The sequence below is a fragment of the Octopus sinensis genome, linkage group LG2, assembly GCF_006345805.1.
Source record: "Octopus sinensis linkage group LG2, ASM634580v1, whole genome shotgun sequence".
In the NCBI taxonomy this organism is placed as follows: domain Eukaryota; kingdom Metazoa; phylum Mollusca; class Cephalopoda; order Octopoda; family Octopodidae; genus Octopus; species Octopus sinensis.
This window is the reverse complement of record NC_042998.1, coordinates 99,894,687-99,916,336: the sequence shown is the minus strand read 5'-3', so window position 1 is coordinate 99,916,336 and position 21,650 is coordinate 99,894,687. Positions and strand designations below refer to the sequence as shown.

Sequence of the window (21,650 nt, the reverse complement as noted above, 5' to 3'; positions counted from 1 at the left end):
TATGAATGCCTTAAGAACATCTGTAATGTTTATGTTAAAAAGATTATTCTCATAAACTTACAATTCCACAATTACAAGGGGGCTTCTTGACACTCAGAAGTCTATTGTCAGGTTTGAATGTCACATCATACTTAGCTCATAGTATTCTGCTGTCTTATGCATGTCATAATGGTTTTGATGTTAACTGTTAATGTTTCATTTAGAATATTCCACTCACAATTAGGAATAGTTACAACTGAGATATTGGATGAATTTTACTTTTCTTTTATTCCACAATGTTAAGTGACCTTTGTCAAATTCTTACAACTAAAATAAAATTAGTCATTGACTTATATTGTTTTTTTTTCCTAACCATTTAATTATTTCTAGTCAGTTTTTATTGAATGTGTTAGCAGTAACTTAACCTTAGAAACAACCTTATTTTAAAGATTAATTGAATTACTTGAAACAATTCATAAGGACTAATTATAAAATATGTTTTGATAGATGAAAATAATCATTAAAAAAAAATATTTGTTTTCCCAAGCTGCTAACAAATATCAAACAGGTTTTCTTTGAGGGGTTTTCTGTTGTTGTCAGTCTCTAGGGATTGAGGATGATTGTTCACAAGAATTAATTTCTGTGGGCCTGCATGTCACTATGTAGAACACAAAAATGGGTCATCTTCAGCATCAATTATACAATGTATAGTAGCAGCAGTAGCAGAAAATGTGTTGTTCATGCAGCTGTTTTAATATTCCTGGATTGTATTATAAAGCAGCAGATGGTTTATAGCTAATTTCTTTTGGTTCAAAGTGAATGGCAATCTACTTTGGTTAATCAATGTCACATGTCATGAAGTTTCTTTGAACATTTTTTTTTTCTTTTTGAGGAAACAATGTTTGGTAACTATTATTTAAAAGCAAGAACAGATAATAAAATATGACATATGGCCTGAAACATTAGATGAGATAGCATCAAGCATCAGAATATTGATTTGACATTCAAGAAGATAATGTTCAAAGAATATTGATTTCAAAATAAGTAATAGTTCACCTAAACCCATTTATTGTCTTAAAATCACACTTCCAAACATGCTTGATCTAGTTACAAGGAAAATCTTACTTCCTTTTTCACCTGTTGCCAGAACCAAATTCTCAAACTGTAATTTGGAAAATTGGTTTTAGAACACAAGATAACAATTGATCAAAGACAAGTGGTTCTCTGAGAAACTGTTCAGAATTTACTCAAGTTTTTTCGGTTTTCTTTTTCCCCTGTTATTTTTGGCACTATCAACAGGTGTTAGCAAGTATTAGATTGACTTTCTGTCTTCAGTAAAGTGATCATTCTTTTATGAAGGGTTAGATGAGGAAAGTTTAGAGAAATTACTCATGGTATACTTCAAGCAATTAACGACATCTTATCAGTTTGGACAGCTGCAATTTATAAATATAAATGATTCTCTGTATACCTGATGTAGTCTTTAACATCATGCATGTACCATTTCACTGCAGAAACACATTCAAGCGTGAATCATCATCATCATTATTATCATTATTATCATTTAACGTTCATTTTCCATACTGGCATGGGTTGGATGGTTTGACCAGAGCTGGTAAGCCAGGGACTGCACCAAGCTCCGTTGTCTGTTCTGACTTGGTTTCTATAGTTAGATGCCTTTTCTAACACCAACCACTCCACAGAGTGTACTGAGTGCTTTTTGGGTGGCTCCAGCACCAATGCTTTTAATGTAGTATCTAGCACAAGTGGTTGTTATGTGGCACAGCACCAGTATCAATTCTGCTCTGGCAGATGGGTTTTCTTGAGTACAGCAATGTACCAGATATTTCAGTCCTTAGTCATTTCCTTCATGAGGCTCAGTCTTGAGATCAGCCTTCAGTACTTCATCCCATGTCTTCCTGGGTCTTCTTCTTCCACAAGTGAATCTTTGTGTAAAATTAAATTTTCTTTAGATTCCAGAATACATTTCTTCTTTTTTTTCAGAATTTTATCTAATACATGCATGTACAGAATTTACATTATGCTTGTTCTAAACATTTACAAAAGCAATAAAATAAGGATTCAATGCTTGTATTTGTTTGAAGTAGAAAAAAATCTTGTTTGTAATTTATTAAAACTTATTACAAATTCTCATAACATTTGAGATGCAGGGGAAATGCGTCAGTATATCTGGTTTCAGCAAACTTTTTGACACTTCATAACAGACTGCACTATTAAGAAATATAACAGAAAGTGAATATAACAGTTTTGTGTGTTCTTAAATTATTGAAATTATTCTGCAATGATGTAATTCTTTAACTCATAATGTTTTATGTCTTCATAGTCAAGTCAAACTGTTACATTGATTTGTAGTTACTACAGAAAGTTTACAGCAAAATAGCACAGTACCTAATGAACTTATTGTTATCTGAATATTACAGCTATGCTTTTTTTTCCTTTTTTTTTTCTGTGAATCAGACTTAGGCAGCATCTATTTCCATAACAGATTTTCAATCATAAACTTTCAATTCATATAATGTTAAGTATACTTGCATTTTTAGAAAATACTTGTGAAAGATGTCTTCAGTATGCTCTGTCTATTTGACTGTTTATCTGTCTGTCTGTGTGTCTGTGTGTCTGTCTGTCTGTCTGTCTCTCTCTCTCTCACACACAACAAAAATGCTGTACAGAAGTATTAAGGAACCACCACGATTGCTGCCTCTACTGCCTCCATTTCATTATCCCTGATGTGGCACTGTATTTTTTTATGTTATACTGAAGTATTTTCTAGAATTCACACCTAGAATTATTTTATCACTTCACTTTACATAGTCACAATTAAGAAAGTTAATCTTTTTTTAGTATAACTTTAATTGTGTTTTTAAGGCAATGTCAGTTAGTCAGGATACATATAAAATTCTAATAAAATTTTAAAATTACAGAATCTACTCACAGAATGTTTTTACTTTTAACTTTATTGGACTGAGTTATGAGAGTTTCAGCCAACATCAGCAAGGAGACAATCTCCATCTTCAAGAAAGAAAGCAACTTTTCCGCTGATGATTGTCCATAACTGTTATGAATTCTCAGTAGTAAATTCCAAAGTTTCCCAGCTTTATTCGTAATCTGTTTGTGAAAATTGAAAACTATATATTAGGAATACTCAACAAAATTTTGAAGTTATTTTAGAAAAATGAAAAATAATAAATGAAAATTTAATCTAGTTTAGCATTTATTTATTTATTTATTTATTTATTTATTTCGTCTTTCCATTAACACAAATTTTGCATTTTAATATCACTGCTTTGAAAAATCTTAACTTTGAGGTTTCTTTACAAGAATTTTAAGAAATGTATATAAAAAATTAAGTCAGCTACATGAAAATAATTGTTTTATCTACTTATCATTTTATTCTTGATGTGAAGTTGTGTGCTGAAACAGATTTTGCCAATAATAAAGGGTCATTTTACCAATAATAAACTCACAGACAGGTTCTATTTCACTTCTTTTTCTTTGTTAGTCAACCAGTCAACCATTTTAATTGATGGTTATATGATCTATTTGGTCAATTAACCAGCTAGTTTGGTCAGAGTCTTTTCACTCTTAAGACCACATTAATGACATTCCTCTCTACTTCAGATGTGTCTGTCTCCTAGCTTACAGATTCTATATATATTTATGGGGATGCAAGTGAGAATGTCTTAGAGAGAGAGAGAGAGAGAGAGAGAGAGAGAGAGAGAGAGAGCATGCATATTCATGTATATGTAGAATGTAAGTTCTGAGAGCAGTGTGGGTTGTTAAACATCTATTTATTTTAGAAACATTTATTTTATGATTAATATATTTTTCTTTGTGAATGGACTGAGTGTATGTTAGTATGGACATTCAAATCTATTTGGTTTACTTATTTTGGAGAAAGCACAGATCAAATTACAATTTAATGATCCCCTTCATCTTTCATTTTAATAACTCAAGAGAAGAAGAAATTTATCTTCAAACGTACTACACTTCACACATGCATATGCAGAGCATGTAAGCATACATGTAGGATTATTAACACATTGAAGTATATTTACTATCCTAACACTCATACCAATGTATTTTTACTAACGTATGGGTTTATAAATTTTTGTTTGAAGGGGTAGTGGTGATAGGAGCAGATTAGCATGTCTGCCACGGTATCTGATTTACACTATATTCATTGACCAATTTAATGTGAAGATGCATGTGTAAGGTGGTATGCATATACTTGTGGATTCATAAATGATACTATATAGACCTGGAGTGGAGATGGATGCCATTGAAGAGACCAGGAATGACATCAGAAGGATTATAACAAACTTAACTGATTGATTGACTGAATGATTAATCAAACAAAGGATTAGTTAATAGGTTAAATGGTTAACTAATTGACTAATAATAACAAAAGAAGTGAAATATAACCTGTACATGTGTTTATTATTGGCCTAGTGACCCTCTCACGACACAAAGATGTATTTAATTGCTTTATTTGAATATTATGTAAAATATTTTTATTTGATGGCAATTAGCATAAGCATTTTAAATACTGAACTTTATAAATTAGAGGTCAGCAGAACCAAACTCTCAGTTATTAAATAGTTCGACAAAGTACATTGGATTAAGTATCCAACCATAAAAGAAATTCACAATCTCTAGAACTTCTCTCCTCAGGCTGACATTTAAATGAATGTAAGATGGAAATAATAAAATAGGTCCTTAATATGATATATTTCATGTTAATTTCTAATATTAGCATCAAGAATAGAAATTATGAGAAAATAGTAGGTCATCTCATCATTATCATCATCATCATCTAGTTAAACTTACTACTCTCAAAAGTACATAAGTAAAACATATTAAAAAAAGAAAATATGCTAAAGAGTAGGAAGTATTGTGGTAAAATATGAAGTCGGGAAAATAGTATTATTTTATATGTCATTCATCTCCTTCCTATGGTATAAGGTTGATAAAATAAGTAGCAGTTATTATTTTTGATTATATGTATGAATGTATGTATTTATGTATATATTTATGTACACACACACACACACACACACACACACACACACACACACACATACACACACATATCTGTCCCCCATAAATTTATGGCTTTTCCGTTGATAAAATACTTTATAGTTTTGGATAAGTTACAAGGTAGATATTTCTTGCTGTAGAATCACAGATAGCCAAGAGGAAATAGTCTAGGGATCAGTGGTTCAGTTACTGTTATAAGTGATACAATAATTTGTGACCATTGGTTGTTTTTAATGATTCAGTCAGGAGGGAAGAGTAATGTCCTTGAACTTCACAGGTTATCCAAGACTTGTGATATTGGATAAGGTTAATGTTGAAGACAGGTAAGATTGATCCAGTTGAGTTCATTTAGTCCTAAATTGGAATTACAAGCAATACAATACACAGTGTTATTGCAGTTAGCAGTAGTAACGTGAAAAATAATGAGTATTTTGGTGGCTTTAATTTTTTTGTTTTTTTTTTGTTAGTGAAACAGTATTGTTTCTATCATAAGGTTTATCTCACATCCACATAACGTTACAGATATCAGAGACAATCAATGGCCCCGAGGAATCTTGTGCTTTAAAAACGTCCACCTATCCATTTTCTCAGCCCTCTATTTCTAAGAGGCTCATTGGGGGTAGAGTTGTCAGGGACCTTTTCCATAGAGTTCTATCAGAAACAACCAATATTTTCTTACTGGACTCTCAAGTGTGACCAAATGAGATTATGGATATTATCTGACCATATCATTTTTGGTTTATCTCTAGGTCTGCTGCTAGTTGGCTCAGCTTGAAAAAACTGTCATGTGATTCCTCCCTGTGACATTTATTTTCATTGCACGTTCATAGTACAGGAACTGTGACTTCCCAGGGTGGAGAAATAGTGGCTTAACCTGAAGAGACTCTTTGATTTCTGAGCTACACACCCTGTCAAGTAATGTTGTTCTAGAGATCATTCAAAGGAATCCTATTTTGGCCCTTTGTTTTGAAAAGAGTTTCAAGTTTTACTTATGTTAAACTACACAATGAAAACACATCTACTACATAACAATTGCAGTCTAAAATGAGCAACGTGTAACCACCACTTCAATGGTCCTTAGCTCTAAATCTTTTAAGACGTCAAGATATTTTCAAGACAAATGCTTAACTCAGATTTTTTATTATATGAAACAGAGAAGAGATAAATATTTCCTTGGACGTTATATTAATTTATTGTAAGAAACCTTTAACCACCAGATAACCTGGGAGATTTTACCTGCAAGAGAGATTTGAAATCATGATTCGTGTGCAGGAAGTGTAAAACTTCATCTGCTCAACTGTTTCATTACTTAGATTTGTGGTAAGGTGAATTGGATCAGTGAGAATAGTGTGTCTTGGTCAGTAACACAGAAATGATGATTTCAAATAGTCAATCCTTTAGTCTTTCAGGCTAAAGTCATTAAGATGGAAGTAGCTATGGCTGTCTATGCTGACAATCAACAGAGTCTCTATGTGGTCACTCAATATACATGAAATAACAATCAAATTGCTCTCAACTCACACCCTACCACCCTAAAAGAAAATGTAATCTGGAAAGACAAAATGTTCGTAGTTAATATAACTTTGATCAAATGTCTATAGGATCATGGTTGACCTAACTAAACAACAACATAAACAAGTTTTTATAATTGAAAACTATAAAATGAGCTAAGGGAAATAACTCAAATGGGCCGAGGATATACATATAGATAAATAAACTAAGTGATGTACTGAAAAAAAACAAACAAACTGATATTTCTCTTTTAGTAGGAAAATGAAAGGATAAACTAAATGACAATTGTTAACCCTACTTAAAGAAAAGGGAAAATAATTTGCAAAAAATAAGTAATTTCTCAAAGTTAATTTAACTGCTTAGAAGAAGGAAAGTTTTATTTTTGTTTGCAAGGGACATCCTGATATTTTATATTCTAATTTAATGATAAAAAGCATCTGTGCCAGTGCCATGTATAAAGCTCCTATGCTGGAGCCATGTAAAAATGCATCCAGTACACTCTGTAAAGTGGTTGGTTTGGGATGGGATTCCAGCTCCAGAAACCAATCCAAAACACATGACTGGAATTCAAAGCACTTTTCTAGCTTACCAGCTCTAGCCAAACTATCCAACATATGCCAGAATGGAAAATAGACATTAAATTATTATTATTATTATTATTATTATTATTATTATTATTATTATGATGATGATGATGATGATGATGATGATGGCTTGTTAGAAGAAATATGAGAACCAAAATACTGACCTTTAAATATTTCACACCATCATCTTCTTGTAATTGTAATATCTTGATATGTGTATGAAGATATGTTCTCAGAGGGTGCATTGAAGTAACAGAGATATAGACTCTGAGAAACAGTGGCTCACCATCGATTAGTAATAAATCTTTAGGAATTTCTTGGAATATGATATCGGATGAAGGTTTGCTGAAGAAGAATAGTATACGCACTTATACATATATTTATATATATATATATACATAAGATATTTATTTAAAACTGAATCTGCATGATTTGCTATTCAAAATTTCTGATTCTTGATCATCAGTTAACTGAATATTGGGGACATGAAACACCAAATAGTGACTTATATAAACTCCACACTGAATTTATGTTATTCCACTCTACTTAACAGTATTGAGTATTTTTCCCCTTTCATTGTGATTCATATATTATATATATATATATATATATATATATATATCATCATCATCATATATATATACACATACTTGTTTAAATAATCCATGACTAAGAAAAAACAGGTGTGCATATATTTGTCAATAGAGTAGGTATATTAATAGAGGTTTGAAATTTTGGCTCAAGGCCAGCTATTTTAGAGGAGGAGGCAAGTTGATTACATCGACCCCAGTGCTCAACTGGTTGCCTGGTATGCTTATGATTCTATAAGCTCACCATCTTAGTAGGTATATTAATATTTATAAGAAACAAGGTGGTGAGCTGGCAGAATCATTAGCATGCTAGGCAAAATACTTTGAGGTGTTTTGTCCATCTTCACATTCTGAGTTCAAATTCCATCAAAGCTGACTTTGCCTTTAATCATTTCAGGGTCAATAAAAGGAGTAGCAGTTGAGCTCTAGGATCAAGATAATCAACTAATTGTTGGCCTTGTGCCAAAATTTGAAACCAACATTTATGTAATACAGTATTATAGATCCATTTCAGCTGATTTTGCCAATTGATTTTGTACATGAAAGTATAAGGAAACCAATTTTGGCACTCATCAAAAGGGTTTAGTCAAGATAGGCTTTCCCTAACTCTCATGTACACAACCAATTTGTAAAATTGTCCGAAATGGATGTGTAATATTATATTGTATAAATATTAATTCAGATGATGATGATGATTAATTCATATACACATATGTATTAATATGCACCCCTACACATACCTACACATACACATACTCACACATGCACATGTATATCCAACCATCCATTTATCCATCTATCTATCTATACATACACACACATATGTATGTGTGTGTGTGCATATATATATGCATATATATATATATAATTTGCAGGATCTAATAGAATCAAGGTATTTAATAACAAAGACACCCAGGTGGAGTCTGGAATAGTGCGCCTATGCACTAGCAGAGTGTATGGACAGTCACATACTTACTGAAGTAAATATGGATTTCTCCTTCCACTTATGCGTACATTCACAAGTACTGACCAAAGCACAACTTATACATGAAGTCACATAGGAATACACTCCAGCACATATTCCACAGTCCACTGTATGCTCAAGAGCCAATGCAGAGAAGATTCTGAATGTGGTGAAGTATAAACAATAACACAGATGGGCTGAGGTTCACTACAGGTATTTCAGATGTGTTCTACACACACACACACAGAAAGGAAGTGAAAGAAACTGTTATCAATTTTGATGAGGATCAATTGAACTAAATTCTCACTGTGTTTGTAACTAATCGGCAGAGTGTTTCACTCTTAATGCAATCTACAGGCTGACTCAGCATGGCACAACATTCAGCAAAGTTTGTGACAAACTCAGTGCAATACAGTATTTGGTAAAACTGGACACTTGAATTACAAGTACAGTCCATGTGACAACTTCTGTTTAATTTCACTCACAAAGACTGGGTCATTCTGGGGCTATGGTAAAAAGATGCTCGCTCAAAGTGCCACAATGGAGGTCTGAATCAGGATCTCTTGCATAAAAGATGCTTGCTCAAATTTCCTCAACGTGGGACTGGAATCATGATCTCTTGCAGAGTATAGAACTGACTAAGGAATAAGCATTGATGTTCAGAGAATACACACTCTAATATGTGCACACACACAAGCATGCACACACACACACACACACACACACACGCGCGCGCGCGCGCGCGCGCACACACACACAAATGCACACACACTCTCTCTCTCTCTCTCTCACACACACACACACTTGATAGGGAGAGGAGAAAGAGAGTGAAAGATATTTATAGAATCAACTTGAGAGAGAGGGCGAGAAAGGTGAGAGAGAAAGAAAGAGGAGAGAGAGGGAGGAGAAAATTAGATGTAGAATGAAAGAATGTTTGTGAGAGGAATGTATGTGATGTTGAGGAGATACAATGGCTTCGTGAATGGTATTGAGAAAGTAATTAATTTGACAGAGGATAGTATAAACATATACTTAAAAATACAGATACACATTCACATGTGCAGACACAGAAGCAAAACATCAACATAAACAACCCTCCCTTACACACAACCCTCTCACACACACACATAAGCACACACAGCAAAACACATAACGCCTCAGTCCACATAAACACATGCACAGACATATGCAAACATTCATGCCCAGTACATATACATATACACAAATGTACATACACTTACACAACTAACCATGTGTATACATAAACACAGACACACCTACATATATACACACACAGACATATGTATGTATGTATGTATGTATGTATGTATGTATGTATGTATGTATATATGTGTGTGTGTGTGTGTGTATACGCAGACATATATACACATGCACATACACAATGTCAAAGATGAAAATTTTGCTTTGAATTAATTTCAGTTTTTCTTTTTATTGCTTTCTTTTCTGTTGTTTTGTGACTTGAAATTTCAAATGGATAAAAACATGTTTTTCATGAACTAAAACTGAGATAGTGGAGAAGAAACAAATAAAAAAAAAAACAAAAAGAAAAAACAACAACGGCAACAACAACAACAATACCTAAGTTGAAATTCAAACTTACATGGAAAACAAAATTTACCACAATAATAAAATAATGAAATAAAAATAAATTAAAACAAGACAAAACAAAAAATAATTTCGACATTTATTGAACTTTCAGTTTCAGAAGATTTTGACCTGATTTCAATTTATGAGAACATTGAGTTTGAAAATTCATAAAGCCATGCTCAATCCTAGTAAAGAAAAGCAATTAAGCAGTGTTTGACATAATGGCTTTTCTATGTTTTGTTAAGTGATGATGATGGTGGTGCTGTTTGAAGAGATTAAACAGAATCCGGATTTAAAATCAAAGCATTATGTCAGTATTCAGCCTGTTAAAAATATATGGTGGGTGTGTTTCTTTTGCACCCATCCTACATCAGATGTCACAACCTTCATATCCTGTTATGTCTTAAATCAGATTTTCTGATATTTACTTGAAACATTGCAATGCTCCTTTATGTTTATCATTTTCTAAGTCTTAGATTATTTACTTCAGCGTTTTGTACTAAGTTTAACGTTTTTCTTTTTTATTTTTCTTTAAAACATTTCATGTTTCTCTCGTTTCATATCGTTTCCTTCTTGCTGTTGACAATGCAGCTGGTTTGTAAATTCCAAGCTGTATGACACAATCAAATATAATGTCATTAGATTATTGTACAAATATGCACTAGATGATGTAGTGCTTCCAATTATTTTTTGAGTGTCTAGCTGAATATACATTTGCTACATAAATCAAAGGCCTCAGAATTGCCTTCGAAACGTGAAGTAGATGAAAAAGGGACAATTGATGAAGGGGACTATTCTTTATGTTGCATGTCTCGTGTCTCTGTTTGTGTTTTTCGTTGTTCGAAAAAAAGTTCGTTTTGTATGTTTTTGTTTTTATGTTTTCATTTCTCGTTGTGTTCAACGTTTTTTTTTTTGATGTCCTGTACCCATATATTCACGTATATATACATATATATATGTAGGTATGTATATATATGTATGTATATATGCATATATTTATATATTATTTATATTATATATGTATGTATGTATGTATTCAGTAACTGTTTGATATTGATGTATTTTTACTAAAAAAACCCAGCGATTTAAATGATGTGGAATGGTCCTTTTGAAAGATCAAAACTGAGCCTGAAACTCTTTGGATTTGCTGACTAAAATGTTAAGCAACATCTCAAACTCTACAAAATTTTTGACTAACATATCTAAGAAACAAAAAAAACCATATTATGCACGAGAAAAAGTTTGATTATTTACACACACACACACACACACACAACACACACACACACACACACACACACACACACACTTGATCGTGAAATACAAATTAAAACAGAATAATATCAAGGGTGAAATCATATGCGGATAACCACAAGCCATGCAATTTATGCACTCTAGAAAGGTGAAAAATACTTTCCTAAAAATGTGATCGTAAATAAACCCCGTGAAAAAGTAAATTGCCAGCACAAAATAAAAGTAAACTTGTTTTAAATCACATATGTAGCCCCTAGGTCCTATATTTTCACCTGCTTTTATATATTTCTACTTTTTATGTGTATATATTTCTCTCTACTTTGCATATATTATGTTATTTTTATTTATATATGTATCATTCTTTGTGTAACTACTAGCAAAAACTTGAAAATGCAGATGTGCGAGTGAATAATGCTTATATGGTCAAATGAATGATTTGATCAAATCTCCAAAAGTTCTTAAATCCTGACATTTGAAAGAGTGAGAATCAAAAAATGAATGTACATATCCAGGCGTGGATGAAACGATGTGACTACAGATGCGTAGATATGAATAATTATATATCCAACTCACAAACATTTATTATATCTTGTTGACAACATATAATCACCAAAAGGTTAAAATTTAAAACTCTGAAGTAAACAAAGCAGTTTTACAATCACTCTCCATCAAATACAATTCATGAAAAATTGAACTCAAATACACAATACCTACTAAAATATAAATATGACTTACAAACTCAAAAGGAAATAAAAATGCGATTATTTGAATATAGAGAATTTGAAGTGAAAGTAAATATCTCCAAATATATGAACTTTGATTCGTAACATTATGTTTAGTAATAGAAGTTTATAAAATGACCACCACACATATAACATCTCTTGACAATATTCTCATTAATCAATAACTGTCATTTGAACCCCACTAAAAATAACTGACTAATGCTGCTTCTTGACTCTTTAAAATATGCACATCTAGATAACAATGACAGGTATTCAACACAGTTTAATCATTATTTATACTTTGCCAAAACATCACTTCCCTTGTCCACTTACCTATAACACACATATTATAGGTAATATTTACTGCAAACTATTTGACAGATGAGCTTGTAACAGTGAAACCAGCAGCGCTCTTGAAGCAATGAATTACTAAATACTCTGTGTGTGTGTGTGTGTGTGCGCGCGCATACATATTAACATGCATACATTAGTTTAGTTAGTGCTAACACATTTAATGCAGGAAGCTTCAAGATGCTGAAAATAATTATGTAGCGAGGAAAATATGATAGTATTAGACATTGATTAATATTATTTTGCTACCGCAGGAAACTCAAACGTTTTGATTTTATGACCATCTTCAATGACTCACGGACTTTCATCATACATGTCAAAATAGTGATGTTAAATATGTATACATGCGGGTGTGCCTACACACACACGAAGTATTCGAGTTAAATTTGACAGTTTGCATAAAAGGAAAAGAAAACTCGGTATCCCATCCTAAAAATAAAAGTATTTTAAATAAAAAAATAGCAACTAGATTATGGATGGGGGATAACAGATTACTCAAAGTAGCTGCCCTCAGCTTCCACCACGGCTTCAAGACAGCTCAGGAACCTGACGAATGTATTTCTCACTGTGTTCCTGGGAAGATCATCGAACATCTGGTTGATCTTGGCCGCCAGCTCGGCCTTGATGTGGCAGATAAAGCGGTTGGTGTCTTTCCCAATTGCACCACATACGTGGTAATTCATGAAATTACATTTGGGAAAATTCGGAGGCCAGACTCTTTCTGAAAGTATGGCAAGGAGCCAAATCCAGTTATAACACGTATGGCCTTCTAGCAGCAACCCTCTCCAGCCATGGACTGATTAGACTCCAGCAGTTTCACATAACCATCTGGACTGAGCCTAAAGCCCTGTTCAAACATGTGGGGATGAATTTCGGTGTGCTGACGCAGCCAGAATGCCTGTTGTGTCCCTTCCTGCTGGCCATGGCTTCATAGTCTCCATTGCAGCTGTTTATGTTACGTTTTATAGCCTTTACAGTGTTCACAGAACACTGAGCTCCTGTCATGATGTCGGTATTTTGACACCTGGTGCGAATCATCATGTTACAAGTAACTCTTCTCCAATATTCAAATGGCTTCCTGTCCTCCACTTCAGCTATTTTTTTCCAAGCTACAATTTTAATCTTTATGCTATCCAAAGCCGTTGACTGTTCACCAATACATAAAGCTGTTCCTGAAATAAGGGGACAAAAATCGAATAATTCCATGCAAAACACGACTTCAAACTATGGAAGCAGTCCTTGTATTTCAACAAATCCCAACAACATATGTAGAATGCCTTTAAGGTTTGTCATTACAACACTTCTTCATTCCCGACAATGTCAATAGTAATCACGCTAAGCTATGTGTCTGCCATCTATATGCCAAGTATATAAAATCGATCTGGCAAAATTTATACAAGATCAATATCAGCAAAGCAATTTGTAAGAAAACAAGAAATTTTTATAAAAATGAAAAACAGTTCAAAAGTATTACGGTGTTATGTTTTGAATCAAATATACTTGACAGAAAATCACGCACACACATTCTCCTGAAAGGAAAACGCTCTGCAGTACATTTAGCACATAATTGTAGAAATTTTCTAACAGCTCAGGGAACTTCTTTTACTTTACACTGTTAGAAATATTCAACAAAATCATTAACAACATCTAAGTTTCCTTTGCAATATAATACGCGTACTTATGTGTAAAATTTCTGTTTTAGATATCAACAGTTGAAGAAATAAAGCCCAACCTTTGTAAAATAATCTTTAGTTGTTCATGTGAAACCAGTTTCACCGGATCTGTCTTTTCCTGAAGACGTTTGTCTAAATGTGTTGGTTCATATAGCCGCCACCATGTAGTGTTTTCCGATGTTAGAGGAACTTGAATGTCTTCTAGGGTTGTATCTGACAAGCAATAACATGGTTTGTAGTTGAACTTTCCTCTCCAGTCTGGAATAATAAAAATATTATATTGTGTAAATTAAGAAACTTTCACAAATTAACATGATGCAAATGCAATTGACTGATTCGATAGAGCTCGTAGTTTGAATGTGGGCCCTCTGTCACTGCCTTGTGTTCATCACCATGGCATTTGGATTAAAAGAGTTCTGTTTGAAATGATAAAGTTCACATCTACAAGTGGCACTCACGCTTTACCTTATTTTACAAATGTTATTTAAGTCTCAAAGACCGAGTTTTCTTAACTAAAAGATATTTCATTACACATTCTGTGACTCATCATTAACTCCCTGCCCCATGTGACAAAATGGACAGAGTCACTCACGAGGTCACAGAATGTGTGACAGATCTGAAAGAGTTTGTTGAGTATAACTGACAAGAGTGGAAAAAGCCGAGCTTTGGGGTTATAATGTCTCGACGGAGTGCCTAAGATTCTGAATTTTTCCTGAATTCTAAATATGTATAGCTTATTCTGTAACCAGTAGCAATGTTGTGAAATTACTTGTGATAGAATACGAACTGACAACTTTTCAGTCTCAGTTGTTTGTCCATTAATCTATTCAGCTCGAGCAGCAAATGACTGCACAACGATCATAGTTATTATGTCCGTCTTAGCGAAGGCGGGGAGGTATTGCTTTATCTTATGTTTTCTTTAATAATAAACTCCCACCAAGTCAAAAACGACTTTTGATGATGCTGTAGAATAAACATATGTACTACATCTACTGACTTTTTCAAGCAGGGACGAATCATTTAGATTCATGAATCCAGGATAAACTGACGCATGTAGTCTAAATGATCACTGTAGATTAGAACTAGCGTATCCTCAACTGGATGTGGACTATCACATATTTTCTTTATCTATATTGCTGATATTCGTAAATCAGTACATTGCCTCACACTCACATATAAGGAGGAAAATTTTTTTCGTTATTCCTTTCCCTGGTGTTCAAGTCTCCAGACATGGAGAAATTGCATGCCCTTCCGGTTAATAAAAGGTGGTGGGGATGATATTCACAGCCGATTCAGTCGATTGCCGGATCGTCTTACACGCGCTAACAGCTGTTCGACATATTACATGCATTATATATGTATAAAGAGTAGGTGCAACCACTGTGTAGTTTTTGACGGAATTACATACAGTTGTGTTATAATCACGTAAGAGTGACTAGCAGGTCAAATTAATTATCAACATCAAACGCGAGAATGATAAACATACGCTATTATTTTTTTTATATCGATTATTGAAAAATGTCAACTGATTAAACAAATTTGTAAGTTTATCGTTATATAATTATGCTTCAATATCCATTAGATTTAATCACACCGCTTTTTTTATGTATTACCGTTTCATGATGTATTCTACACCAGGCTGTCGATAGACGACGGTTTTAGCCGAATATCTGAAGGAAGACTGCTAGTTCTTCGTTCAACCTTTCTCTATCTCAAGAGTATTCTTCTAAGAATTTTCTTGCAATCCAAATTAACCACTTCCTTCCTCCCTCCCTCCCTACCTACCTACCTACCAACCTACCTACCTACTTACCTACCTACCTACCTACCTACCTACCTACCTACCTACCTACCTACCTACCTACCACCTACCTACCTACTTACCTACCTACCTACCTACCTACCTACCTACCTACCTACCTACCTACCTACCTACCTACTTACCTACCTACCTACCTACCTACCTACCTACTACCTACCTACCTACTTACCTACCTACCTACCTACCTACCTACCTACCTACCTACCTACATACATACATACATACATACATACATACATACATATACAGGGTGGGTGGAAAGTAATTAGGCATTAGAAATTGCTTATAGAATTTTTAGTATCACTAAAGTCATGACAAAACCATTTTTAAAACAGGCAACACTAATGGGGGATTTCCCATTTTCTTATTGTCTTATTTCATATTTCTTATCTTCCAGATGGCTCGTCGCTTGACTGTTCAGGATCGAGCTGAGATGAAGTGTGGAATTCCATTGTTTTGGGTCAGCCCGCAAAAATCAACACGTCAAGCAGCTCGTGAAAGTGGACTAACAAGACACTCAATACGTACGGTGTAGCATAAAGAATTGAATTTTCGTTCGTGGAAACCCCCATTACGTGCAGGAGCTAAAAAATCTGAAGACTGTGAGTGCTGATGTCCAGAAGTCCAGAACTCCCAAGAAGTCCAGATCTCATTCTATGTGATTTTTACCTGTGGGGTCACACAAAAGAAGAGATGTACGAGACAAAACCTCGCACACTGGAAGACTTGGAGATACGGATTCAGGAGGTTCTCAACGATATCTCAGACGACGCCCTTCAGAAAGTTGTTCATTCCATCCCTGGCCGTTTGAGGAAACTGGTTGACGCCACCAGTGCTTACGCTGAAATATGAAGATTTACTTTCATTTTCTCACGTAATAAAGAACATGCATCATTTGTTTCAATCAATTTGTAAAAGGAATGTGGATTTTATTACCAATTTTTAATGCCTACTTACTTTTCATCCACCCTATGTGTGTGTATATATATATGTATGTGTGTGTATGTATATATATATATATATATAGGGAGAGAGAGAGAGAGATAGCAATATTTAACTGGTATTTAAATTATCGACTCTGGAAGGATGAAAATTAAAGCTGACCTCAGTGGGACTAGAATTCAGATTGTAGAGCAAAGAATTATGTCCAATCTTCTAATGACCTTGAGAATTTCTCTTCTTTTCTATGAAGTGTTTTTATATTTATGTATCATGGTGTTGCTTATTGTATTTCCGTAACATTTGCTTTGGATCTTTATAAATTTTGCTAATCTAAAAAGTTTCACTAATTTGGACTTCTTTCAAAACATGTTACTAAATCCTAACTTAAAATTTTACTAATTTTTACATGTAATTTGCAAGTTTAGTTACAGTTGCTATGTTTTTTCAATTATATACTAACTGGTTTTTTCTGTTTCAATATATATATATATATATATATATATATATATATATATATATATATGTGATATGGTTTACAAATTACATTTCAATTTTTTCGTAATTATAAGGGTACTTTACTTTTAGGAATTAAACACATCCTTTGGGAATGAATTTGCAGTATCATTTTCGTATTGATGCCTTGAAATTGAACATATTTTTTAAGTTCTAAAGAAGTAACGTTCACTTCAAAGATTACTACATCTTGGCGGCATTCTTGTCAAGTTTAGTAGTTATACAACCTTAATGTTGACTAATTGTTGCCAGATAGGGCCTCTATAGGATCACTTATCATAAGACCTTTCTATGCCTAAACCTAGCACTGCTAGCTCATTTCACATACAACGAGAAATATATTTTCTCCTGGTTTTCTCTCACTCGATATTTTGTCGGTTTCATAGGCACTTTCCTATGTTTTCTGATCGTAAGACATTCGAAGAAATCGTTCGTTGTATTAGCTAGAAATTTAAAAATAAACAAAGGTGAAATCTGGTCTAATCATTTTAAATTATAAAGCCTGTTGTTTAATTATTAGCACAAAAAATACTACGTTTTTAATAGGAGAAAAATGACAAAAGGAATACTTGGGTGAACTCTAAGGATTCTTTAAATTTGAACATTATTGCAAACTAGTAATTATAACATCTAGTGTTGTCAGGCAATTTACTTTTGAATATTATTATTGCTAATAATAATTTTTCTACTAAAGGTACAAGACCTCAAATTTTCTGGAGAGGCGTTAGTCAATTACATTGACATTTCATCCATTCCAAAAGAATGAAAGCCTAAGTCGATCTCGGTGGAATCTGAACTAAAGAACGTAAGAACCAACAGAAAGGATAATAAAATAAAATTAATAGCAGTAATATATACATACACATAAAATACAGAAACACACACATAACAAAATGTATTTTTGTTTACATCAAACACTCCTTAACCGTAAGCTGTAAAACTAATAAATAAACAAATAAATGAAGTTTCTATATTAATACTCCAGGCTAATGTTGAAGATTCCCATTTAATAAAAAAAGAAAAGAAGCAAAAAATCTGAATCAGTTACTTACTTTCAACTTCTCCAATTAATTTTGTGTCATGGCAGAGATGTCCTTTATTTAGAAATAAATTGATAAGACTTGGAATGTGATTGACCTGGAGGGAGAAATAGATATAGAATATATGTATGTATATATATATATATGTGTGTGTGTGTGTGTAGGCATGGTTTTGTGGTGAAGATGTTCGTTTTCCAACTACGTGGTTTCAGGCTCAGTCCCACTGCGTGGCACCTTGCCTAATAGACTTCTACTATAGCTTCTCCCCAACCCGCCGCCCAAAGCTTTGTGAGTGGATCTGGTAGACGGATATATATATTATATAAAATCCGTTCTGTCTGTCTGTCTGTGTGTCTTCTAGGATCTCGGTCACCCTCCATCCAATTGCGCTCAAATTTGACAGGCCGTGTATAAGTCTTGAAAAAATTCAAAAATCGATTCCAGGAGAGAATGCGATCGATAAAGCCGTGGGAACGTGCATTTGTACGCACAAGTACATCAGCTGTTGCGATCGATACTATGCGTACACGAGAAAAATGCACGTGCAGTTTGCGCAAATAAAAAGCCGGCTGGCTTGAAATAATGCCAAAAAAGTAAGATGCAAAAGAGATATTTTCTTCAAACTTGGAATGAAGGAAGGAAAGACTATTTGGTTTCTCAAGAATTTTATTTTTTTGCCTTAACTTCGTTTAACAAAACCAAAAATTTTATTGAAATAAAGGCATGCTTAATTATTTTTTTAATGAAAAGAAAACACTGATTGCTTTTTATTCAGCAGATATGATTCAGCACCGTCCATTGTTTTGCTGTATATATATATATATATATATGTATATGTATATGTATATGTATGTATGTATGTATGTATGTATGTATGTATGTATGTATGTATGTATGTATGTACGTACGTATATATATATATATATATATATATATATATATATATAAACAACGGTACAAATCAATGAAAAATTTCTATTTGAGAAATTTTATAAAATCAAGTAAAGCTTTTTGAAGAAGAGATATATATGATTTTATTCATTAATGATCTTTTTCTTCTCCAAAAAACAAATATAGCCTAACATTTTTCTATTAAATGAATCGCAGTGTCCACTATATTGAATTTGTTTGAAATTAAATCTTTTAATTCATTTTCAATTCATGCATTAGAACGAAAAGACCAAATTTTTCCAAACACAAAATAGCATTTTCAATCGGATTTAAGAAAGGTTAATAAGGGGGTAGGCAAATTAAATTTAGATTTAGCTCGTTTATTGCTGAGCTTAATCTACCGTAGTGATGAATTTTTGCATTATCTAGAATAAATACAGGTGTAAAAATTCCTTTATCATCACAAGATCTTTTCAACTCAGTTAAACATTCTTTAAACATTCCCATTAACAGAACAGTTGTGAATCTTATGGTATATATATATATTTAAAAAAGGAGATGTCGAACACGAGTTGTGATATATAAAAAAGGAAATGATTTTCTTCATTTCCTTTTATATATATATATATATATATATATATATATATATATATATATATATATATATATATATATATATATATATACCCTTAGATTCACAACTTTTTTCATTCAAAAAATCTTTAATTGATATAATATTGATATAGCGGTAAAATTCCTGATTACAAGGGTACATAATATAAATATTTGGGTTCAAGATATTTTATTTAGAAATATGTATAAAAAAAAAATTCTGAAGTTGATCAGAAATCTAATTGAACGGTACAAATCTAATATTGGTTAGTGCAAATCTAAAGTTGGACGTGTGTGTGTGTGTGTCCGTCTACAAGCTATGTGTGTGTGTGAGTGGCTTCGTATATTCACCGATTTTTAAACAATAGCTTCGTGGCGCTGTCATTTGTTTACAATTCACCTCAAAAGCATATTTGGGCTGTTTGTTTTTTCAATAAACTTGGTAATTATTGCCTCACTTAAAAACAAATGAGGTATGGAGACAGTACAGGCATCCAGTCGTAGAAAAATTTGCTCCAATGTACTTTTGTCTAACTCATTCAATAATGGAAAAGTAAACGTCAAAGCAATAAGATAGATAGATAGATAGGTAGATAGATAGATAAAAGGAGAGAAGCGGGGAATAAAGCCGAAAAGAGCATAAATAATATATCAAATGTTGCAAGAAATAGAAACTTTTAATATAGAGATAAGATTTAAAAAATATCGAACAATTTTATAAATAAAAAGATAATAATTTTCTTATTTTTTATTATTATCACCAGAGCTCCTTCATACATACAATGAAAGTTTTAGTTACGAGGGTTACAAACGTCAAGTAAGGATATTTGGCAGAGTTCCAAACATCAGCTCACTGCTTAGGAATCAAACCGGAATCACGTTAAAATAACAATAGTAGAGACAGGCTGCTACCAAAAGTTGGTGATACCAGCAAAAAACTGACCACTAAAATCATTAGATCCAACAGATTTTTAACTCGTTAAATCCCAATGTTGTAAAACAAGCACATTTTGGACAAACAACATATAAGGTTGGCATTAACAACTTTGTTTTTGACGTCTTTTTACTTTGACAGACAACTGCTATGTATAGTTTATCTTTCTGCTAACTCCAGTGACTGTAAAACAGCTAAGACTATCCGCTACAATAATTTATGGCACCCGACATCGGCTACGGACCAAGACGACATTGGTTATGACAGAATAAGCCAGCTAGCTGCTAGAATCGACACAACGTTGATTACTATCATTATTTACACACATTTCATACAACATACATTTCATACAAGCTACTGAGGTGATTCACTTGATGTATATTACCGTTTCTGTTGTTTATCATGATGGCAACATTTTGTTAACGATAAATGTTTTATATTAGAAACTTCACAGATTTCTTGTTCATCTATTTCCTAACTTGACCAAAATAATCATATTATTACTAACGCAAATAAAGTTATGTAAACAACAAGGAATCTGAGTCACATTCGAAACACTTTCTTTTGGTGATGTATGTTTGCAAATGTTATTTCCTGTGAT

General features: G+C 33.0%; 1 protein-coding gene across 1 annotated transcript in view; it reads right to left on the bottom strand.

Annotated features, from left to right (window-relative positions):
* LOC115232623 (cadherin-like and PC-esterase domain-containing protein 1) overlaps positions 1 to 21,650 on the bottom strand; it is a 201,965-nt gene that overhangs the window by 39,846 nt on the left and 140,469 nt on the right. The window contains exons 6-9 of the mRNA XM_029802617.2: positions 18,625 to 18,709; positions 14,355 to 14,553; positions 7,298 to 7,478; positions 2,933 to 3,105 (exon numbers count right to left, since the gene is read on the bottom strand). Of these exons, the coding sequence (XP_029658477.1) occupies positions 2,933 to 3,105; positions 7,298 to 7,478; positions 14,355 to 14,553; positions 18,625 to 18,709 (638 nt within the window). The remainder of the gene's footprint in view (positions 1 to 2,932; positions 3,106 to 7,297; positions 7,479 to 14,354; positions 14,554 to 18,624; positions 18,710 to 21,650) is intronic.